This window comes from Carcharhinus amblyrhynchos, chromosome 6 (genome assembly GCF_965287045.1).
Source record: "Carcharhinus amblyrhynchos chromosome 6, sCarAmb.v2.hapA, whole genome shotgun sequence".
Classification (NCBI taxonomy): domain Eukaryota; kingdom Metazoa; phylum Chordata; class Chondrichthyes; order Carcharhiniformes; family Carcharhinidae; genus Carcharhinus; species Carcharhinus amblyrhynchos.
In genome coordinates this window covers 82,991,921-83,017,667 of record NC_137329.1, presented here as the reverse complement: position 1 = coordinate 83,017,667, position 25,747 = coordinate 82,991,921, and the positions used below count along the sequence as shown (strand labels likewise).

At 40.8% G+C, this 25,747-nt stretch overlaps 1 protein-coding gene across 3 annotated transcripts in view; it reads right to left on the bottom strand.

Annotated features, from left to right (window-relative positions):
• The window catches only part of cadps2 (Ca++-dependent secretion activator 2), a 660,232-nt gene that overhangs the window by 82,951 nt on the left and 551,534 nt on the right, over positions 1 to 25,747 (bottom strand). For all 3 annotated transcript variants that reach the window (XM_080190802.1, XM_080190798.1, XM_080190799.1), the window contains 4 exons: positions 22,188 to 22,307; positions 14,578 to 14,733; positions 4,822 to 4,969; positions 3,514 to 3,528 (listed from right to left, as the gene is read on the bottom strand). In XM_080190802.1, coding sequence (XP_080046928.1) covers positions 3,514 to 3,528; positions 4,822 to 4,969; positions 14,578 to 14,733; positions 22,188 to 22,307 — 439 coding nt within the window. The remainder of the gene's footprint in view (positions 1 to 3,513; positions 3,529 to 4,821; positions 4,970 to 14,577; positions 14,734 to 22,187; positions 22,308 to 25,747) is intronic.

Here is a 25,747-nt window from a genome sequence, read left to right as displayed (position 1 = left end):
CGACACCCACCAGCGTCTTCCTCCCTTTGCTGTTCCTAATCTCTACCCACAACGATTCCGCTTTCTGCTCCTTGGCTCCAATATCATCCCTTGCTACCACCCTGATGCTATCCTTAATCAGCAGAGCTACGCCCCCCCCTTTTCCCTCCCGCCTATCCTTCCTAAACACTTGATACCCCTGGACATTCAGCTTCCAGTCCCTGTCACCTTACAGCCACGTCTCTGTAATGGCCACCAGATCATATCCATTTGTGCTGATCTGGGCCACCAGCTCATCCACTTTATTCCGAACGCTTCGTGCATTCAGATAAAGTGCCTTCATCCCAGCCTTCACCTGGACCCTATCTGCCAGAACGCCACCAACCATACTCACGCCCCCTACTCCCTCTATTATTGGGACATCCTCGGCCTCTTCCCTTACCTGTACCCTCTCCTCAACTCTAGACCCCGTAATGTCACCTACCCTCGCACCTCCCCACCCCCCCCAATTAGTTTAAAGCCCTGTCTACAGTCCTCTTTACTCTATTCGCCAGCACTCTGGTCCCAGCACGGTTCAGACCCACCCCATCCCGCCCGAACAGGTCCCACCTACCCCAATACTGATGCCAATGCCCCATAAATTCAAACCCATTCCTCCCACACCAATCCCAGAGCCACCCATTCACTTCCTTAATCCTATCAACCCTACGCCCGTCTGCACTCGGTTCAGGCAGTAGCCCAGAGATAACCACCTTGTCGGTTCTACTCTTTAATTCCACTCCCGAGAGCCCTAATGAACTCATTAGTCCAAAGATTGATAGTCCAATTGCCCCTTAGTGTCAGGGGGATTAGCTAAGATAAATGTACTGGATTATGGGGATAAGGCCTGGGTGGGATTGTGGTGGATTCAGACTCGATGGTCCAAATGGCCTTCTTCTGCACTGTAGGATTCTATGATTCTATGATTCTACTTGTGAAGCTCATCACCTCCAAGTTCCCCTTCAAGCCACGCATCATCCTGACATGGAAAAAGATTGTTGTTCCTGGTTTGTTTCTGGGTCAGAATTTTGGAACTTCCTCCGTAATGGTACTGCAGGAATAAATTCACCGTGTGGGCTACAGTGGATCAAGAAGGCAGCAATGTGGGCAATTCGAAATAGGTAAAAAATGCTGGACTTGCCAGTGATGCCCATATCCCCTGAATATAAATTGAGTAGGTGCTATAATCCATTCTGACAAATATACACGCACACATTTTCCAGTTGGAGTCAATGTATCAGTAGAAGGAAGCATTATATCTGATTTCCCCATTCCACAACTCTCAGGATCCAAGGCCAGTTGTTGAGCATTACTTTAGTCACAATCAACAGCTGTTAGCTTAGCCGAAACCAGGCATGAATTAGCACCTTCAGATTAGCGGAGGGAGAAATTAGGGAAACCACTTAGTTTTTCCTTCCTCACTATGTCTAAGATTTAAAGCAAGCCCAAACCGATGGAATATCAACTCTTGTTTTAGTTGGACTCTTAAGTGAGCTGTGAAAGTCTCAAAGCAGTGGCTGGAATTCTCGAGCCATCCATGCCCCATTTCTGCTGCCAGGGAGAACAGAGAATTTGGTAGTCAGCCACATCTCCATTCATTGAAGCAGGACAGGAGAATCTCAATATGAGTGAGGTCAGAAAATTCTGGCCAGCATCAAGTAGGTGGAATTTTACAGAATATTATCCACATTACACAGAGAAGCCATAGGAATAATGCACAAATGGGAATAATCATGTATGGATAGTACTGAGTTTGAAATTAAGAAATGTTAAATTGGGTACCGGAAGCTTCAATTTCTATCTCCTTTATGATGGATATGACCTTGGAATGATTGACAGCAAAACCAAGTGAAAAATAAAGGGATTAGACCAAAAGAAATCTAACAGTTTTAGTTACACATTTATTAAAAAAAATTAAAATCTGCGTAATTATCTTAATTTGTTCTATAAAAAGCTGAACAAAGCAGCTCCAAGAAACAGAAATGCAAAGTCCACAATCACATGATCCTACATGGTTACTGGCCAGGACAGAAAGTAGGACTGCAATAAATAAAATATCCGTACAACACAGACACAAAGGATTATCATGTATGTGGTGTAGTGGGGGAATTCTCTGACCTTCCTGACAGAACTATGCCTTTAAGAAATGTATTTTAATCATCTTTCTTTGTAGGACGTTTTTGCAGTCCTTGGCAATTTGTCGGCACCATGTTGTCTGTAGCCAGTGTCCTTTATTGCTACTGAGGCAATATAATCGATATCATTTTGATTTTAATCTGGATACTGCAGTGTTCTGTGGTTTTAATGGTCCCTTAGGATTGCAGAGTGGAGCTTGATTGAGGTTGAATGATAGGTTATGTCATGTTACAGAGGACAGTTTTTTCCCCACAGAGCATTCAAGTTTCACTTATCAGTTGCTGCCAGAAGCTGTGGAAGACAGCAATCTCTCTCTCTCTCTCTCTCTCTCTCTCTCTCTCTCCCCCCTCACCCTCCCCCCAGAGGCTTTCTGAAAGTTCCAAGACTGGGGAGCCTTGGAGATTTGATCCAACATTCAAAGAACCAATTCACAGCAGGTGTTAAAAAGCTGAAGATCGAGCATCACGTGAGCATAGTTACTTTTTGTGTTATGCCTGAAGAGTGTGTGTCAGTGGGACAGTGAATAACTTGGAACAGCAGAGATACTAGCATTAGGAGTTATGCAGTGTCATGGTTAAATTTGGTAATTGATGAAGTTATGCTACTTTTTTTTGTTATAGTTTAATTGTGTTCTTAAGTAAACTTCGATAAAAGCTTCCTAGTGGGTCACTCGAATCATACCTGGAATGAAACACCTTATGCTCACCCAAGCCAAAACCAAATATAAACTTTAGAGTCTACACTAACTTCACAAAACATCTTGGACTTTCAGGCCTGGGTCTTAACACATGATTCTCAGCAGCAGAAGGTAGCACACCATTCACTAATGGCAGAGTTCTCTGGTCCCGAGGCTATCAATGGGATTTCCCACAACACTATAAAATCTTTGGGCCAGGTTACACTGCCAGTGGGACCTGAAACCCCAGAGGAAATCCCTCCATAATGTCACCAATTATTTTCAGTATAACTTTTGATAGGAACTGGATAAAGGAAATTATTCCTTTCACTCATGTTATGAAATCCGAAAAAAACAATGTTGTATATTGGTTTATTTTTATTATTATCATTTTGCACCTTTGAGGACCAACATACTCCCTTAAAAATAAATAAATCAAGCTGAAAAGTACAAAGAAGTGGCATGGTCTCAGATTTTAGTCATGTCTGGTTTTAGTGAAAGTCTGAGGTTTTTTGGTTGTAGCATTTCCTGAATCAGCCCATCAGAAACTCTCAAAATGTTCTTTGGGCTTCAGAGCTGAAGTTCCCATTCAGATTTCAAGGTCATGCTGAACATCTCTTCTTTATTAAAAGATACAGTTTTAGTAGAAAATCAGATATAAAATAATCAAAGCCAAGACTTACCCATTGTTTACTAAACTGGAACCGGAGATGGGAAACATAAATGGAGAAAATAAGGCAGAATACATGAAGAAGCAAAAAGGACTATGATGAACATTAAGCCAAGTGAATCTGAAAATCATGTGGCTATGTCTTTAAACTGAAAATAAATCAATTTTAAACAATGACATTAAAAACAACTCAATGAGAAAAATGGATGACATACATACAATCTGACCTAACAGGAGTATAAGCCAAAGAAAAAAGTGTATTTGAACCCAAGTGCTATGGAGGCAAACAATTGTTTCTCTATATTTTACATCTCAAGAACACAAAAGACAAAAGGCAGATACGATAAGAATGTTTATGGGATTTTTAGATAAGCACATGAATATGCAAGGAATAGAGGGATATGGACAAAGGGCAGGCAGAACGGATCAGTTTAATTTGGCATAATGTTCAGCATAACATTGTGGGCCAAAGTGCCTGTTCTTGTGCTATACTGCTCTATATTCTATAATGGGCAATGTCCGATGAGATCCTTACAGGTGGGTTTTGGAGGCAGGATAGAGGCAAATAAGGAAAAGTTGACATTGACTTGACAGACCGGTGCAATTCTGTCTCTGGTGAGCAATGGAAGCAGTTTCCCATTTGTCAGCGACTGGTAGCCAATAATGACCGATTTTAAGGATAATTTGGGGAGGGGAACAACAGCTCTGGGGTCACCACCGAGCAACTCCTGCTGAGCACTGAACCTCCAAGCAGCTGGTAAAAATCCCTTTGTTTTAAATCATGGAATCTTACCGTTCAGTAAGCAACTGGATTTCGACATCTATATTAAAAAAGTTACTGGTCTTGGCTGAGATCATAATAATTATAAAAGTTATTTTTTTCTTGACTATACAACTTAAAATCATCCATGATTTTTCCATTGTTGCATGCAGAATGTTTTCTACTCTGGGACAATACTGAGGCCAATTTCCTACATTCTGTTTCCCCATAAAGCAGATAAAAGCATACAGTCCCTGGGTTCATTTCAAACAAAGAATCCAGACAGGTATTGCTATTGGAAATTGTACCACCAGGAAACAACCCCAAAAGACAAGCTGTTACTCGTTCCCAAGAGGCAGGTGGTTGGGGCCTTTATCAATTGAGAGTTGGGTACAAGAAGGGCTTTTCACTATAAGATAACCCATGAGGTAATGCACTGAAGTAATCCAGTGTTTGAAATATTTGTTGAATCCAAGTGAAAACGACCATTTGTAAAAGACTGTAACATAATCAATGCAAAGACAGTGCAAAATACAGTAATCTATGAAAATTAATGACTACCTCTTGTGCACCTTCTAAAACGCACAGTTTTGTAGACTGTTTCTTGGCGTCCACCAGCACATTGATCATTGTACAGACAGAAGAAGGAACTCGCAAATCTGTTGACTTGCTCAGTTTTTGTAACTTGACTTCAAAGGCAACCCTTGTTCTGTTTAATACAAACAAAGAAAGCACAATCATTCAGCCATGGCTTCTACTTGTAAATGATTGCTGCTAAGTGACTAATAATAAAATAATTCAGGATATGATAGCTGATGAATGGAGATTAAGCCACTTACAATCAGTTCTGATAAATATAAATCTACCAATTTTAACACTGGTGGGTAAACATCCTAGTTTACTGCCTGCATATGCCAGTTACACCCAATTGCAGTCAGTTTCCAGACCTCTGGGAGATGTCTGAGGTTAGTGAACAAATCTCAGGCCTTTTTACTTCCTCATACTCACTATGGCTCCATGTATTTTGCATCACACACAGTGACCTAGCTGAGCAAAACAATCCAGTAAGGTCAAGCAAAGTCATTGTATATTGACGCTCCAAAAACTTGCGGTTTTTGAAAAAAATCTTTTCAAGATCAAATATCTTTCATGATTGAAAATACTTCCAACTACGCCAACATGAAATATTATTGGTAAAATAAATTCTCAAAGTTGATTTCCAATTCATGATCATTAAAGAATTTTTAAAAAATGAAAATAAATGACTTCAGTTGTAGTAAAGCTATGAAACTCTGCCCTGTTTTAATGCTGTTATGTAGCCTCTGTGATATGCTAGTGATCAAAGATGAACTCTTCAAACATTAAAGAGGTCAATACAATTTTAACATTGGATATAAATATGAATGGTTTTAAATTCACCACAAAACCCTGCATTGAAAGACTCCTTTAAGAGGGTATGATCCAATATAAATGGGTGGGCACTCTTCCCATCCAAATTGGAAGAGTGTACACAAAAGTGTAAATGGCCACAAGCAAAGTCCTCATTAAAATTCTTCAATCTGCTGGTATTTAGCTCTAAAAGAGGATGTAAGCAACAACTATTGCCTGGTGGCACAGCAGTTAGCACTGCTGCCTCACAGAGCTAAGGCCTTGGGTGCCTGCCTGTGTGAAGCTTGCACATTCTCCCCATGTCCGTGTGGGTTTCCCCTGGGTGTCCGGTTTCCTTCCACTCTAAAGATGTTGGGGTTAGGTGGGTTGGCCTTGCTAAATTGCCCTTAGTGTCTCAAAATGTGTAGGTTTGGGGGATTTATGGGGTAAATATGTGAGGGTTTACAGAGATAGGGGAGATGTGGGCCTGGGTAAGATGCTCTGTCAGGGAGTTGGTGCAGATTTAATGGGCTGAATGGCTTCCTCCTGTACTGCTGGGATACTATGATATGACATTTATTCTTTTACTGTAGTGGGGATACTGACACTTGGAATCAGTAACTACCTCAAATGGGTCAAGAATGTAAAGCCATCACTGGAAACTTCAAGCAGGCTGACTGGAAGGAGGAGACAACCATTCCGCTCTGTTAATTTGCCTGTTGGTTTGAATTGTCTAGAGGATAAAAACTAAGGTGGGCATCAAAACTGAAATTTGTTTAATTCCTGTTAATTTTGTTTTAATCATTTCTTTTCTCCTGTGCCTCTCCAGATGTTAAAGCTGCTGCTTGGACTTAGTTGGCAACAGGGATATATTACAGATGGCACACTGAACATGAGATTGGTTGACACAGTGCCACCTGTTAGTGTCTCAAAAGGATTCCCTCAACTGTCTTCAATCAGGCTGCCGCAGCAATGGCAGTATCATAGAACATGTTGTCAGTCTGCTTGTAGGAATGCTGCACAATGTCTAAGACACTAAAAGTGGTTAACACTCAGAAAAATGTACTTGTTTCCAACTCATAACTTTGCACCAAATCTCTTTTCTTGCCAATATGCTTCACTCCAAAAAGCATTAAATGCTTACCAGAGTAAAATTCCACAATCAGTGGACACCCTCCAGCACCTTGACAGTGGATCCATTATTTATCTGTGAACATTGACAGGCTATTTATCTGGAAGGGCATTATAGCGGATCCCCATCACAAGCTCGCAATATAAACATTGATGTAAAGGACCACTTAGTCCATCTTTATTCAGCTACCCAGAAAGGTCCCAAAGCCCCATCATTTCTTTAGTGGTTCCCAGGGTTCCTGGAAGTCTATTTCATACACAGACCATTCTTTACAAAAAGAAAAAAGTCCTAAATTTACCTTTTATTAATTTGAATCAGTGGCCAGAACTGGCAAATCACAGCTAAACCCTCACCTCTGGTAGGTCAAGTTGGCTTGCTGCCATTTTATGGGCATCAGGCTGTTAATTAGCTTTAGGCAGGACATCGGCCCCACCTGGGAGGATGTGCCCCTTCTGCTAGCTATTGGCTAATCAAATGGCTGGCAATTTTCTAATCCTAATATTATCACAGGGGGCAATGGACATTGCTGCAGGCAGTCCTCAGGGAAGAGAAGCCATGGACCAGGTAAAGGTGTGTCTTGGGTTTTGTTGGAAGCAGGCTGGCAGGTCCCGGTAAGAAGACTGGGGAACTGGATTCATCAGGCTAGGGAAGAAACGCTGGGAGGGACGTAGCAGGAAAACTAGCTTGGGGAAGGCCCTCAATTGGACACAGGGCACTCAAAAAGAAGGCAGGCCACCTTTTCCACATGTAGGCTTTAGAAATGCCATCAGATTTCACCCAGTGATGGAGAAAGGAAGCCCTTACGGCCATTAATTGGCAACATAAGTGTTTTCATAAGCCCACAACAAATGGGCTACCCAATACAGGTAAAATCCCAGCTGAGATGGATAGGTGATAAGCACGATGTTACAACCCGGAGGGAGCTGAAGTAACAAAAAAATACTGGCCAATGTTCGCTTGTCGTATTCTCATTATTTAACTTAACTAACTTTCCACTTTTACCTAATCATTGCCTCAACTAGCCTTAATCTACTTGGACATCACTGTTCAGGTGCTTCCCTCAGGACAAAAAGCTCAGGATTCTCCTAACTAAGGCTTCTGACAATAGGGTTCAACTGTGTGACTTTCTCTGCACTACCTCCAACGATGACATGCTTTCTCACGTCTAGGCAGTGAGAGCTAAATGCAACATTTAAGCTGCTACATTATCAGATAAAGCATTCTGCAGTTTCATCATGATGTCTTCTGACATGTACAACACTGCTCTAGCTCAGTAGTTCAATGTTTTACTGATGTTGCTGCATTGTATTGCTGGAAATATTGAGCTTTCAGCTTAAAAGAATCCTAACATTTTCAACCAAATCCTTAGTTATTTAGTTTGGCCAGCCACATTGTGGACCTTCCCACGATCGTCCTGGGCTGTCACTTCTGCCATGAAGTGCAGTAAGTTGATTAGAAGGATCTCCCTCTTATGGATCCATGTTGTATTTATGATCTAACAGGTAATGCTGAAGGTTACTCTTGTCTAACAATTCACTATTTTCATGGAATGAAATTGAGATGAATGGGTCTGTAGTTGTTTGTGTCAATTTTGACTTTCTCTCTGAATATGGGTAACATATTAGCTTGTTTTCAATATGTTGGTACCCCACCAATGTCCAGTTGCTCTCTCATAATGATCATCAATATCTCACAAAGTTCCCTCCTTGTGTCTCACGACACTCTAAGATTCATACTACATGCTGGGTATTAGCCTTTTTAATCTGTCTACTACTTCCATCACATTCATATCAAAGTCAGTGAATTTGCTCAGGTCAGCCCTTTAGGGAGTAGAATATTGTTGATGACTTCTCATGGGAATACTTGGAGGAAGTAATCATTCACTATATTTTTTATTTTTGGTTCATCTTCTGTCTTGAACCCCTTTAATAATTTTCAGGTTTTCATGGCCTATAGAACTGTCACCTTACTGTGGCGGTACTGAGAAGATATATCCCCATAGCCCTGATTCTATTCCTTCTTTCTCGGTTCCATTTTGCCACTCATAGGGCAGAGATCTACTGAGCCAGCTTTCTGGCCAACAAGGCTCGCAGCTACACACTGGATAAACTTGCTGAGCTATCAGGGGAGCTCAATGTACCAGTATAACAGAAAGAAATACCTCTTATACACATGTAACCCAGCCCCAGAAATCAAAGGCTTTCATTAACCTGTCACTCTCTCTCAACAGCTGTGATTACTATTCTTTAAATAGGCTTATGCAACTGCAACTGAAAGGATTATATTCCCTGGAGACAGCGTTTCCCCTTTGTTGTCTCATTCGGGGAGGGGGGATGCAGAAACAGCTTTTTAACTTGCTTCATAAAGCACAGTTTGGTGTACTCAAGTATGCATCTCCATCAAATTTATTTCTGTAGAATAGAACATAGAACAGTCCAATACAGTACAGGCCCTTCGGCCCTCAATGTTGTGCCGAGCTATGTCGGAACCCAAGATCAAGCTGTCCTAATCCATATCATTCTGGTGTGTTCCATGTGCCTATCCGATAACTGCTTGAAAGTTCCTAAAATGTCTGACTCCACTATCACAGCAGGCAGTGCAGTCCACACCCCAACCACTCTCTGAGTAAAGAATGTACCTCGGGCATCCCTCCTACATCTGCCACCATGAACCTTATAGTTATGCCCACTAGTAACAGCTACATCCACCTGAGGAGATAGTCTCTGAACATTCACTCTATCTATCCCCCTCATCATCTTATAAACCTCTATAAGTCGCCTCTCATCCTCCTCTGCTCTAAAGAGAAAAGCCCCAGCTCCCTCAACCTTTCCTCATAAGACCTACCCTCCAAACCAGGCAGCATCCTGGTAAATCTCCTCTGCATTCTCTCCGATGCTTCCACATCTTTCTTATAGTGAGGTAACCAGAACTGCACACAATATTCCAAATGTGGTCTCACCAAGGTCCTGTATAGTTGCAGCATAACTCCATGACTCTTAAATTATAACCCCCTGTTAATAAACGCTAACATACGATAAGCCTTCTTCATGGTTCTATCCACTTGAGTGGCAACCTTCAGAGATCTGTGGATATGAACCCCAAGATCTCTCTGTTCCTTCACATTCCTCAGAACCCTGCCATTGACCCTATAATCCACATTCAAGTTTGTCCTACCAAAATGAATCACCTCGCACTTATCAGGGTTAAACTCCATCTGCCACTTTTCGGCCCAGCTCTGCATCCTATCAATGTCTCTTTGCAGCCTACAAGAGCCCTCTGCCTCATCCACTACTCCACCAATCCTGGTGTCATCAGCAAATTTACTAACCCACCCTTCAGCTCCCTCTTCTTAGTCATTGATAAAAATCACAAATAGCAGAGGACCCAGCACAGTGGTACACCACTGGTAACTGGCCTCCAGTCTGAAAATTTTCCCTCCACCACCACCCTCTGTCTTCTATGAGACATGATGTAGAGATGCTGGCGTTGCACTGGGATAAACACAGTAAGGAGTCTCACAATATCAGGTTAAAGTCCAACAAGTTTATTTGATAGTAAACCCACAAGTTTTTGGGGTTTTCCCCCATCTGACGAAGGGGTAAACCCCGAAAGCTTGTGGGTTTACTATCAAATAAACTTGTTGGACTTTAACTTGGTGTTGTGAGACTCCTTACTGTGTTCTATGAGACAGCCAGTTACTTATCCAATTGGCCAAATTTCCTTCTATCCCATACCTCTTTACTTTCTTCATGAGCCTACCATGGGGGACCTTATCAAACGCCTTCCTAAAATTTATGTATTTGACATCAACTGCTCTACCGTCGTGTACACACTTAGTTACTGCCTGAAAGAATTCAATCAAATTTGTGAGGCAAGACTTAACCTTCATGAAACCGTGCTGACTAGCTGCATCTTTCCAAATAGTCATAAATCCTATCCCTCAGGACCTTTTCCATTAACCTACCATTTATCTTTGGAAATGTTCCTTTACACATTTTGTCTGACAATATCAATCCCGCCCAAGTCATATGAACCACTGCAATGCTTGGTGTGTTAAGTTAAGCAAGGTAATCCGGTTGAGGGACACCGCAGTTGTTCCTGGTGTCCCTAAAGTTGCCAGAAGAAGGTGACCAGGCATGAGTACTGCTCCTGATTGTTTTATGGGAGTCAGAATGACAGAATACCACAGTGCAGAAGAGGCCCTTCAGCCCAATGCACAAAATGCCCAAACCTGCCCACCTAATCCCACTTGCCAGCACTTGGCTCATAGTCTTGAATGTTATGGTGTGTCAAATACTCATCTGGGTACTTTTTAAAGAATGTGAGGCATCGCATCTCCACCACCCTCCCAGGCAGTGCATTCCAGGCTGTCAACATTGTCTGAGTAAAAAGTATTTTCCTTAAATCCCCCCTAAACCTCCTATCCCTCACTTAAAACTTGTGTCCCCTCAACTAAGGGGAACAGCTGCTCCCTATCCATCCTGACAATGCCCTTCATAATATTGTACATCTCAATCAAGTCTTCTCTGTACTGATGGAAACAACTCAAGCCTATCCAACCTCTCTTCACAACTTAAATGTTCCATCCCACTTAGGTCCTCTTGAAAGGTGCACACACCCCAGGCAGGCACACTTATGTGGATACTAGATGCATTCAACATTAAGCTCAGCTCTGATCCTGTCCCCACACTCCCATTCCCCATCAGCAAAATAATCCTTTAACTGTCACTGCCCAGACTCTCATATTAAGAGTGGTCACTTGACAACATTACCAGTGGGAGAAACTGGTACCTGAGAACTTGATGTGTGAATTGTTACATCCATATGAGAAGATGGGAAAAATGAAAGTATGGAATGAATCTGCCACCTGCTTTCAAAAGTTCTATTATTTTCATATTTGAGAAGTACCTGAATCAACATTTTATGTGACCTGTGAACAATTTAGAAAACCAATTTCAGAAAGAAATTGTGAAGATATGACTTTTCAAATTGCCTGATGCAGCTTTTGATATTCAAAGTATGATTTAAAATACAGGGCCAAGTATGTCAAAGTAATTCCTTTAAATGTGCATGGAATATTCTGAGACGCGCATGGTTGTGTAAGCTTTGGTTTTTTGCATTTAGATTATTTTTTGAAAAAAATCTGAAACATTTAATTGTAAGTCATAAAGATTAGCAAGGTGAAGACAATCTTTCACAGAACGTACTAAATAAGTGCTGATTACTCTGAGAAGTGAATCCTATTAGCAGGATCCATTAAATATCCAGGATCTCATTCTCTTTGTTTCTGTTTTTGATTGAGGAAGACGTCCAAACAAGATCAACGGAAGAATTGACTGAGAGGAATTATTCATTCTGATGTTAAGAGAGAGCTGACTTACTGCAAACAGTCTAAATAACAAGATTTCTGCAACACTCTAGGTTAAAATGACTACCTGCTGCTTTAAAATGTTCTCCCATCATTGTCCAGCTGAACATTAGAATTCAGGGGTCACAGGAAACATGAGTGCAAGCATCAACAGAAGAAGAGGAAACCAAATGAATGCATTTTTAATTTTGATTGACAATGTAATTTTTAGCTAGAAATCCTGATAAAGATTTGGCTTCCCCGCCCTATTATCCAGTGCAACATTCATAAGTATGTTGCATGTGGCTGACTGCCATTGTCCGGGAACAAGTCAATTTACTTATCATCTTGACCACAGCTAATTCATTGTCTGAAGAGACCAGACGAAGGGGCAAAGAAGTGTATCTATACATTTCATTAAAAAATACCAAAAATAAACTGTTTCACAGACAATTGCTAAAGAACATTTTAGGCACATGGATAAAAGCTCAGCAAAGAAACTTACTTCAATTTTGTGGCAATGTTTCTTCTTTAACAAACCGTCAAATAAATGTGTATAAATTACTTGAGTTCTTCCCCAGTGAAGCATTACAGAATCACAGAATCTTGATAGTGCAGAAGGCCACTGATTTTCTGAAAGAGCATTCTATCTCGTTCCATTCCCCTGTCATATTCCCATAATCACACAACTTCTCTCTTTTCAGATAGCAATCCAATTCTCTTTTGAATAGCTTGATCACACTCTCCAACTCCAACAATCCTCTGGGTGAAATTTATTTTCCTCGCATCACTTTTACTCATTTTCCTCATTATTGTAATCTGTGCTCTCTAGTTCTTGATTCAGTTTTGAATGGGAACAGTTCTTCACTATTTACCCTCAGGATCTTGGGAACCTCTATCAAGTCTCCTCTCAGCCATCTTTTCTCCAAGAAAAACAGTTCCAACATCAACAATCTATCCTCAAAGCTTCAGTTCTTTATCCCTGGATCATTTTTCTGAATCTCTTCCATACTCTCTCCAATGCCTTCACACCTTTCTTCAAGTATGGCACCCAGAACTGGATACAATATTCCAGATGATGCCTAGCTGGTGTCTCATATACAAGTTCAACATGACTTCCCTACTCTTATACTCGATGCCTGTATTCATATGTTATATAAGATATTACATACTTCATTAACTGCTTTCAAAATACCCTACCATCTTCAATGACTTATGTACATATACTCTGAGGTCCATCTGTTTCTGCACCTCCTTTAGAATTTCTCCAATTTTATACTATTTCTCCATATTCTTCCTGCCAAAATGAATCACGTCACACTTCTTTGCATTGAAAATTGCCTGCCTCTCATCAGTACAATCCACCAACATGTCTACATCCTTTTGAAATTCAATACAATCCTTATCTTGGTTGACAATGTTTCCTATCTTCATATCATCTGCAAATTTTGAAATCAGGCCCTGAACACAACTAAATACATTGGCCCTAGGATTTCAGTTGAACAATACTAATTTGCCAGGTGAACTGAACTCTGTAAGACCCATATGCTCAGGCATATGCATGCTCAGGTATAGGCATGCTCAGACAACATTGGAAGTGTGCCACACCCCATTTGAGGAGAGAAACATGTAGTTACCCAGCACACCAGAAATGGACATCGATCCCACTGCTTATCCACACATGCTTTGGACCCTTCTGTGATTGCAATGCATTGTGGGAACCTTTCTCTGGTGCACAGTAGCTAAAATGAGTCTCCAAGCCATGGAAAAGGTAACTAAAATATCTTACCTGTATGTATCCCTGGTGGCTGCTGCCAGCCTCCAGTAGGACACCCCCTTCTCAAATATTCCCCTTCTTAGAACTCATCTTTGGCCAATCAGACTGGTTGTCTGATTGTGCTTTCCCTTAAAAAGTGCTAATCATATAATCCCTACAGTACAGAAGAGGCTGTACAGACAACAATCCCACCCAGGCCCTATCCCTGTAATTCCACGTATTTACCCTGCTGACCCCGCTGACACAAAGGGGGAATTTTGCATGGCCAACAAACCTAACTAGCACATCTTTGGATTGTGGGAGGAAACCGGAGCATCCAAAACTCCGAGACACAGGGGGAACATGCAAACTCCACAGAGACAATCACCCAAGGCCAGAATTGAACCCAGATCCCTGGCACTGTGAGGCAGCAGTATTAACCACTGTTTCACCGTGCCACAGTGGGCCATGGCTGAGGCTCATTGCTCACTTGAACAATACAAAGGAGGCCAATGGCAGTAGTCCCACCCCAGCCTCCTTAGTCACGTGCAACATTCAAGATTATGCACCTGTCAGGTACGATTCAATTTCTAGGCAATTATTTCTTTCAAAAACCCTAATGTTATGATTTACACTTCATTGAACAACGCTGAAGAGTGCTAAACTATTATGTTATCCTATCACACAATGCCAGTTTGGACAACTCCAGCTTACCTTTTTACACACGCCTCAATCATGTCACTGGCCATGAGTTTGAGTCTCTGGTCCAAATGCTGGGAAAATTCAGGTTCTGGCCAATGCAGGTCATAAACAAACATCTGTAGTGCATCTAACTTCCAAAAGAGATCCTCAGATGTAGATGAACCATTCCTAAAGTAGAAGAGTACTGTGAAATATGCAAACACTTTTGTTTCACAGACACAAATACAACAGTCCAACTGCAAACAGGCCACAGAAAAGTAACATCAATGAAAAACACAGATAATCAATACAGTTACGTGGGGTGTCCTTGATAACAGTTTGTTACGTGAGTCTTCATTACTGCCTTTTGCCTCTGGAGTATACAGTAAAACATTTATTTTGTCTGATAAGTTATTGATAACAAGTGGCTTTCCCAGTGTTTATCTGATTGGTGGAAGATTAAATAAGGAGAGTAGGCAAATCCAGAAGTTTAACTAAAGCATTGATAAAGGTTGAAGAGTTTCCAGTTCAGAGCAAGGTTTGATAAAATAACTGAACAGACATAAGGCTGAAAAGTTCTTAATTCCTGATTAATCAATTAATGGGCCAAAATGGGAAATCACAAGGCAATGTTATTACTTTTGACTATTGTTCACTACAATTAAGCACTCGGTAACAATTTGGACCAGCTCACTATTGATTGGTCAAGTTTCATTAGGTACAATAATTCGAAATAAGTGGTATTAAATGTATTTCCAAAAAGACGATTCACTTCAGTAAACTGGCTGTCAAAAATCCTGATGACTTAGCCTCTTAAATCAATGGCAGAGCCATACGGATTGAGAGGTCCAAGATTTGCTTTCCCTGTTTGGGCCAAGTCAGTTAATGCTATCATTCCCTTCCGTGGCCCTAATTTAGGGAGGGTCAAATTGATTCAGATTCCCCTTCCTGATCATTGTTCAAATATAGTAGCTGAAAATGCACGTGGATGTCAGGTGAAATTAGGATCTGGTTTGGTAATGATGAATGTATAGTCAAAAAGATCAATGAACTGCCCTGTCTGGGCTTACACACAAAAAATGATTCAGATTAAGCAATATCTACAGAACTATATCCCAGTAACAATTCAATGTCTTTAGGATAGAAAGAATGTTTGTAGAGGAGAGAAATAAAACCAATGCACCATCTTTAATTTGTACACACAGCCGACTGTTACTCTTAATCACTGATCAAATTCTGCTGCAGAACTAGAAAATATACCATGTCTTTAGCAAGTGACAGATTAAGATTCAGAAGAAATTACGAACATAATGTTATTTGAATAGACCCAATCGCTTATTTTTTTGAGAAATTCTATGCAAACATGATAATTATCTCTGCACTTTAAGAATGGAAAATGATTGGCCGAAAAATTATTCTCAAATCAGCCCCCACCTCTGTTCTGCCAAGCCTTCTCTAATCCTGAGTAGCAACAGGTACAACAAATTATTGTTTTTTCTCAGTACACTCCATCAGATCTAATTGTATGATGTTTGTTAGAATAAGAAAAATAACAAATGAGACCCTAAACCAAAAGTTAGATAAATCGCATTATAAAATTATAAGGTGAAATAAAGAAGTGAGGGAGAGAAGGCTCCAGGGATGTTGAGAAGCAGGTGTGAACGGATTAAAGGATTAACTCAATGGTCAGGGTTATTCAAACACTAGTGTAATCATGGAGCTGTGGATAGGGCAATTTACATCTTGATGAGAAAAGGTACCTTCTTTTGAATTTATGATGAAAGGGTTGGTGGGTTGATTTGGGAATGTATAGATCCCACAACAATATGCTGGTTACTTGGTATTAGTTTATTTATCTTAACTAAAGTCACAAGTGGTCAAAAATACTGCACACATAACTATCCTACATCTGCTATTTATTTAGACATATGTGCATCTGCATGTTACACAGCGAATAATAGATCCTTGAACGTGATTACAAGGCAGTAATTTAATCGTGGGATTCAGATGACATCATAAACGACCAAGCAGAACTCTGATGGTCTGCAGCTTGTAACTTAACTCCTAAATTCATTTACAGCCTTAAAATTGCTTCTTGTGATCGATTAAAATGTCAAATGTCAGGAATCAAAAAAATCGTGCACAACTAAGCGGTTAATTTAGTTTTTGGTTCATTCTTATGCTGATAGCTGGTATTGCCAGCCATGAATGTAACAACAACTTGTATTTACATAGCACCTTCAATGTAATAACACGTCCCAATGTGCTACATTGGACCATTAAACACTGTCACAAATGGAACTAGCTTACCTACCATCTGCATTTGACAATAAGTAAACTGCATTCAGTTTTGTTATAATTGGTTGAAATTATTAAACCAAAATGTACATCTTTAAATGGGCTTGATTACAGATTGAATCCTGGAAAGGTGACCAGGACATCACTTGAAATTTAAAATTCAAGCATTAAAAAGCAGGTCATTTTACTGAATGATTGAAATTTACAAAAGTAATTTGTTTGCAAAAGTGGAGCACAATTAACCCAATGCAAAAACACCCTTCTCAAACAAGCTAATTAAAACTTTTTTTTTCTCTCTCAATGTTAGGTCCTTACATTCTTTCCCTTCAGCATTCACCTTCCAGAAACACCTGCCAGTAAATCACAAAGCTCCCTGTGTCTCCTCAGTAGATTCTGTGGGTCAGATTCCCACTGGACCAATCAGCGCAAATCAGTTGAGGTAGAATGGATTGCGGAACGCGGCAGCACCCAAACGTCTCCCAGTTATTTATATGCAATTCAAATAAGGCATTTGAAAAACAGAGACATCATGAATAAGTCATGCCAAATGTACTCAACCCTTTTAGGAAGGTTTTAGTTGAGATTTTCAACTAAAAGGTGAAGGTACCTTCTTGCCAGTGGGTGGCTTGGAACACTGGATTGGTGTTTGGCTGCTGCGTTACTCATAATGCCAGCTCTTGAATTTTCTCAAGAGATTTCCTAACTTGATATTTTCTAATTAGCCTGCTGACTCTTGCATGATTAAAAGCAGAATTTTGAACACTTTTTTTCTATCTACTTTTAATATCATACACTCTGAGTCCACTGATACAAAGTGCGGACAAGTTTCCTTTTTTATTACTTTATTGGTTTTGTCTGTCCTTCCCACCAAATCATTTCACTGTTCTTCCTTGTTGCCATTCTGTTTGACATTTTGGGGTTCCTGATGACCTTGTAATAGATGCTTGATTCAAACAATATTTGGTCCAAGCTGACGTGAATACTTTTTGTTTCATCTCAGCCTCTGCTATTTGGGTTTCAGAAAGTGGGTAATTCCTATCATTGTATATTGAGAAAAACTGTTTTCTCCTATTCAAGAATAAGGAGACAAGGCCTTAAAATCAGAGCTCGGAAATTGCAGAGCCTTTGGCTTTGATCCTTATGTTGTCATTGTCTACAAGAATAGTGCCAGAAGGCTGGAGGATAGTAAATGTTGTCCCTTTGTTCAAGAAGGGGAGTAGAGGCAATCCTGGTAAATTATAGACCGGTGAGCCTTACTTCTGTTGTGGGCAAAGTTTTGGAAAGGATTATAAGAGATAGGATTCATAATCATCTAGAAAGGAATAATTTGATTAGGGATAGTCAACATGGTTTTGTGAAGGGTAGATCGTACCTCACAATCCTAATTGAGTTCTTTGAGAAGGTGACCAAAAAGGTGGATGAGGGTAAAGCAGTTGATGTGGTGTACATGGATTTCAGTATAGTGTTTGATAACGTTCCCCATGGAAAACTATTGCAGAAGATACAAAGGCATGGGATTGAGGGCGATTTAACGGTTTGGATCAAAAATTCGCTAGCTGTGAGAAGACAGAGTGTGGTGTGGTTGATGGGAAATATTCATCCTGGAGTTCAGTTACTAGTGGTGAACTGCAAGGAGCTGTTTTGGGGCCAGTGCTGTTTGTCATTTTTATAAATGACCTGGATGAGGGCATAGAAGGATGAGTTAGTAAATTTGCAGATGAAACGAAAGTCGGTGGAGTTGTGGACAGTGTGGAAGGATGTTGCAAATTACAGAGGGACATAGATAAGCTGCAGAGCTGGGCTGAGATGTGGCAAAAGGAGTTGAATGCGGAAAAGTGTGAAGTGATTTACTTTGGAAGGAGTAACAGGAATACAGAGTACTGGGCTAATGGTAAGATACTTGGTAGTTTGGATGAACAGAGATCTTGGTGTCCACGTGCATAGAACGTTGGCACCTAGGTTGATAGGATTGTTAAGAAGGTATACGGTGTGTTAGCTTTTATTGGTAGAGGGATTGAGTTTCGGAACCATGAGGTCATGTTGCAGCTGTACAAAACTCTGGTGCGGCCGCACAGTTCTGGTTACCGCAATTTGGGAATGATGTGGAAGCATTGGAAATGGTGCAAAGGAGATTTACTAGGATGTTGCCTGGTATGGTTGGAAGGTCTTATGAGGAAAGGCTGAGGAACTTGAGGCTGTTTTCGTTAGAGAGAAGAAGGTTAAGAGGTGACTTAATAGAGGCATATAAGATGATCAGAGGATTAGATAGGGTGGACAGTGAGAGCCTTTTTCCTTGGATGGAGATGGCTAGCACGAGGGGACATAGCTTTAAATTGAGGGGTGATAGATATAGGACAGATGTCAGAGGTAGGTTCTTTACTCAGAGAGTAGTGAGAGTATGGAATGCCCTGCCTGCAACAATAGTGGACTCATCAACATTAAGGGCATTTAAATGGTCATTGGATAAACATACGGATGATATTGGAATAGTGTAGGTTAGTTAGGCTTTAGATTGATTTCACAGGTCGGCGCAAGATCGAGGGCCGAAGGGCCTGTATGGCGCTGTAATGTTCTATGATTTATGTTCTAAGGGTGACGACAGAAACATTTCTTCACACAAAGAGTAACAGAAATCTGGGTGACAGTAAATGGATGTGATCAGGTATCTGTACACTATAGAAATGATCAATATGGAATGTCCCGAAAGTTTAATCATCTCAAATCACGAAAATGACTGTTTATCCATTTCATTGTCAATGCTGGGTTAACATAAATATGTGTTCACTTTCGCTGCTTAAAAATCTTTTATTCACAACCCAAAATAGATTGATTGGTTTGACATTAATAATTATAACAGTAAATAGATGATAGTTACAGTTAGTGGGTGGAAAACAATTAATGGTGACACAGAAATCAGTGTGCTTTCAGATATTCCAGCAGCACTGACTCAAAGTTGCGACAAAACATTCACTTCAGCTTGAATCTGGTATTCTTTGACTTTGAAATTACTGTGAGCGATGTTCTCATATGAACACTTGATGCGTTAATATCAAATTCCTGTTTCTGTTATCTTAATAGGCGCATTAGCCCACTTATTTTCAATGAATATGCTCAGATAATGCACCATTTGATACCATGATATTAAAGTGCATGTTGTTTACGGTGATTTCCAGTCCATAAAGCTTAAACATCCACTCTGCAGAAGAGCTCTGATGGAACCCCCATTATTTTGTTTAATAAATTTTGGCTGATCAATCATTGTATTTCACAATGATTAGAACACAGCTCCCTTTAACAATTTATACATTGAGAATGATAATCCTCACTTCTACTTAAAAATATAGCCTAATTTAACGCCTATTCCTCTAGAAAATTAACAGAGATTCAAGTATATAAAGAGCAATATTGCTGTTGCTAATCATGAAGTTTGCTCCTAATATTTTCTAGAAGTCCATTATCGCCTGCTTAGAACTTTTTCCTTTGAACATTTTTTAATTATGAATAGACAATACTTTTGGGAGACAACATAGTAAGATTGGTTAGCAAACTAAGATTAAGTGCATAACAATCCTTTATTCTAAAAACTTCAAATTTTAAAATTTTAATTTTGAAAAGCCAGTCTCCATATCATCTTAAAGGGACCTGCACCAAGCTGCATACACGTGGGAAATGGCTAAGGGGCAGGAACACACATGAGTTCTATTCTGTAACTGGGGACTGTGAACTAATTAGAGCATTGAGTTTTTAACCTCATACTTTAATTAGCTCTTTGTCCTATATGTCAGCATGCAACCTTTGTGTTGACAAACATATTAAGAGTTTGCCCAACTTTAGTAAGCTTATAAACCAATGCTTATTGTGGAAACAATGGAAAACTAAATCTCCTAAAATGAACTGAAACCTATTCAGAAAGGGATCAGCTAAATACAAGTGCTAGCTACACATCCAGATTTGTGTAATGAAATATGGAGCAATCAATTTCCTAGCAAAGACAGCGTGCAAAGAGGACAAAAGACACATACCAAACATATGCACACACATTCAGAGTCATGTTGTTCTTCACAGTGAAAGAAGGATACCCGATAGGCCTACCTGGCAGACAGTACAGATATCATGTAGCAGCAGGTGATTGGCAGCCAGTATATAGTTATATGAACTTCTTTAAGTTATACTGTAACTGTCATTCAAACATTTGGATCTGGTTGTTTTAAGTTAACTTAATTTTTGGACTATATAAGCATCGCCCCTAAATGTTGCTAGATTTAGGAGTCTCGTCGACAGAAATCTTGCCAATAAATCAGTGAGCAGGCCGCTTGAAACTACTGCATTATGCATGTTGCTGGCTGTGAGTGATGGCAGCTTCTAATTGCAAGCAATCCACAGTTTTGATTAGTTATCAACTGTACAGGAAGTGTTTGCAACAACTATATCCCCCCTCACAATATCAAACATCTGTACAGAAGGGCATCGAGCCAACAGGATTATGTGCTTTCAGCTCACAGATCATATTCCCTTTTACAAATACCAACAAGATATTGATTATTTATTTCCACATTGCTCTCTTTTACTGTGAGGTAAATGCTTGCACCATTTCAGCACAACATTCAGGAGTTAATATTGACCACCTGTCAATTGATTTGGAAATCTTTGCTTCAATTTCATTAAATCAAAAGCTTAAAAATGCTAAAAAAAACCTAAATTATTTCCAAAACTGCTGGAGAGATGTGGGTAGCAGTGGTTCATTTGCAGAGCTGGTTGGGGCTTGTGCCTGCACAAGGAACAACATGCAAAGTCAGAATATAACACCAAAATTGTAAAGATGCCCTATTCAAATTATGTTAAAGAGGATGGCCTTGTCATTTTGATTCTTTTCATACATGACTTTGTACAGTTTGATATTACATCTGCGAGTGGACTGTTTCTGATAAACATTTTTGTAAATGTAGAGCAGAATCTTGTGCTTTCTCCAGTGGCGGGTGGGGAGACACACATTTCTAGGTTAAACTGAAGGTGAGCCTTCACCATCAGCTTCTCTCTTTACACTGGTTTTAATCGCTTCTCGATAAATAGTTTAGATTTAGCATGAAATAGGAATATTCAGACCATTTTGTTTCAGATATTTGTTCCTAGTCTCAGCAGTTTTTGCATGCATAGGTTCCCCTATAAACAACCAGCAATCCCCTACCGACATCGATTGCTCACAAACTAAGATAATCAGACTGTACAAACAGCTTATTAACTTGCGCCATGCCTGCAACCAAATACGCACATTAAGCACAAGAGCAAGTGTACACTGCATGCAGACTTCACAAGCTAGCAGCTACACAATTCTGCAGTATACACACGTGGAATCATATAAAGAGGCCATCCAAGATGGTGGAGAAAAGCTAGGCATTTGTGGAAGGTTAAGAGGCAGACTTGGGACTTTTGGTAGGCTCACATTAGCGAGGTTATTGGTGAGGTTCCTGTGGAAGAAAAAAAATCACGAGAACATCAGCAGGATCAAACTGCTGGAGTTAAGTGAAGAGAAAAGCAGTTAATTCAATGCAATGGGGAAGGACTCTTGTTCCAATACAAGTAAACAAGCTGACTCTCAGTTGATAATGAATTGACTCGAAAGATCAGCTGGATTTGAAAAACAACTGGATCACAGAATAACATTTTTGAAGGAGATATAATGATTAGCAGCATTACCATTTTATATAACCAAAGTTAAAGATGATAATACTTAAGGTTGATGGAAATGATAATCTAAAATGCTTCAGACTATAAAGGTCATTCACTGAAATTACCGATGGTCCATATGATCATGAACATTGTCGTGTGTCCAAGAACATAATGACCGGAATTTTACCAACAGGCCCGCCCCTGAATCGGGGCGGGATGGTCACAAAACGGATTCTCTGTTGGCCTTGGGCGGATTTTGTGAGCCTCGTGTGGATGTGCTGGTAAAACTCTGCCCATTATGCATGGATTTTCACATCAATTCCTTTATCAACTTCAGATTTATTCTGAGAAACAAGTACAGTAGACCGTATGTGAAACATCCCTTATTTTGAATTACAAAGGGATTATTGTATATTTTAGTTCATGTTTTCTTTCCACCCATCCCCAGTTTCTCAGTTACAAAAGGCAAAGCATCCTTACAGTGCAGGAGGAGGCCATTAGGTCCATTGAGTCTGCACCGACCACAACCTCACTCAGCTCTATTCTTATACCTCATGCATTTACCCTACCTAGTCCCCCTGACACTAAGTGGCAATTTAGTTTGGCCAATCCACCTAACCCGCACACCTTTGGAGTATGGGAGGAAACCGGAGCACCTGGAGGAAACGCACACAGACATGGGGAGAACGTGCAAACTCCACACAGACAGTGACTCAAGCTGGAAATCAATGCCTGGCACTGTGAAGCAGCAGTGCTAACCACTCTGCCACCTTGCTGCCCCCTGTTGACTTGTCTCACTACAGACCCAATCAACTAGAAAATCTGCAAAATTCTGGGTTATGGTCACAGATTCCTGCATAGCTCAGTTTCAATCTTTGCAGTTTTTCTAGGAGTGAATTACATGCTGCAAAATATGGTGACGCCATTCATATCTCAATACTGCTACAGAGTGAGGTTACTGAATTATCAAGGTATATAGACAAAATCGTCTTACTCTTCATGGGAACTGATTCACTGAGTGATGTTATGGGTTAACCAGTGATGGATTTAGATTTTAGAGGCCCTAAGCTATATAAAGCTTGGAGGCCCGTGTTAAAAAGTTACACCAAAAGGTCTCACAAAGGTGCTTACCAAAATAGAACCTTGGGTCACCACAAAAAAATTGAAAACATAATTATGCCTTTTAGAGGTATCAAGTGTTTAGGAAGGATAGGCGGGAGGAAATGGGGGGGGGGGGTGCGTAGCTCTGCTGATTAAGGATAGCATCAGGGTGGTAGTAAGGGATGATATAGGAGCCAAACAGCAGAAAGTGGAATCGTTGTGGGTGGAGATTAGGAACAGCAAAGGGAGGGAGACGCTGGTGGGTGTTGTCTATAGGCCCCCAAATAATGATCTGGAGGTGGGGTGGGCTGTTAATGCGCAGATAAATGCGGCGTGCAGGAATGGGACGGCGATAATTATGGGGGATTTCAATCTACATATTGATTGGTTGACCCATGTTGGACACGGTGGGCTTGAGGAGTTGATCTTGGAATGCTGCCGGGATAGTTTCCTTGAACAGTGTGTGTTGGAGCCGACGAGGGAGCGAGCTATCTTGGAGCTGGTGTTATGTAATGAGGCGGGTAGAATTAGGGACCTTGTGGTGAAGGATCCTCTTGGGAAGAGTGATCATTGTATGGTGGAGTTTCTGATGCAGATGGAGGAGGAGAAAGTGGGTTCCCGGACATGTGTCCTTTGTTTGAACAGAGGGGAGTATGGTAGGATGAGAGAGGAATTGGCGAATGTTGATTGGGGGAGCGCGTTGGAAGGTAGGTCTGCTGAGGAACAGTGGAAGATCTTTATGGAGATCTTTCTTGGTGCTCAGCAGAAATTTATCCCGATGGTTAAAAACGATCGTAGGAGGAGAGATAATCAGCCGTGGATAACGAAGGAGGTAAAGGAAAGTGTTAAATTAAAAGCGGATGCGTTTAGAGTAGCTAAGAGTACTGGGCAAGAAGAGGATTGGGAGAGGTTTAAATGTCAACAAAGAATGACAAAGAAGTTGATAAAGAAGGGTAGGATAAACTATGAAGCTGGGCTAGCGCTTAATATAAAAAAGGATAGCAAGAGTTTTTATAAATATATAAAAAGGAAGAGGCTGGCTAGGATGAACGTTGGACCCTTAGAGGATGAGAGGGGGGACTTAGTGGTGGGGGATGGGGAAATGGCTGAGGCCTTGAATAACTTTTTTGTTTCGGTCTTCACGGAGGAGGACGTGAATAATTTGCCGGGTGTTAGCAATGGAAAGATGGGAGGAGTGGAGGGCCTGAATGACATTATTGTTACTAGAGAGGCAGTGCTCGACAGACTGGAGGGACTGATTGTGGACAAGTCCCCAGGACTGGATGGAATGCATCCCAGGGTTCTGAAAGAAATGGCGGAGGTGATAGTGGATGCCTTGGTGATTATTTTCCAAACGTCGCTGGATTCCGGGGAAGTGCCGGAAGATTGGAAAACGGCTAATGTTACGCCGTTGTTTAAGAAGGGTGGCAGGCAAAAGGCAGGGAATTATAGGCCGGTTAGTTTAACGTCTGTTGTAGGTAAAATGTTAGAATCCGTCATCAAGGAGGAAATAGTGAGGCATCTTGAGGAGAATTGTTTGATAGAGCAGACGCAGCACAGTTTCGTTAAGGGGAAGTCGTGTCTGACAAATTTACTGGAGTTCTATGAGGATGTGTCTAGGGCGGTGGATAGAGGAGAGCCGGTGGATGTGGTCTTTCTTGATTTTCAGAAGGTGTTTGACAAGGTGCCTCACAAGAGGTTATTACAAAAGGTCAGGGGGCATGGAGTTGGGGGTAGGGTGTTAGCGTAGATAGAGGATTGGCTGTCAAATAGGAGGCAGAGAGTGGGGGTCAATGGGTGCTATTCGGATTGGCGGTTGGTGACTAGTGGAGTGCGCCAGGGGTCGGTGCTGGGGCCTCAGCTATTTACCATTTATATAGATGATCTGGAGGAGGGAACCGATTGTATGGTGTCGAAATTTGCTGATGACACCAAGATTGGTGGAACGGCAAATTGTGTGGAGGGTGTGGAGAGTCTGCAGAAGGATCTAGATAGGCTGGGCGAATGGGCCAGGAAATGGCAAATGGAATTTAATGTTGGCAAATGTGAGGTTGTCCACTTTGGTAGGAATAATGGTAGGAAGGACTATTACTTATATGGCGAAAAACTGCAGCATGCAACGGTGCAGAGGGACCTC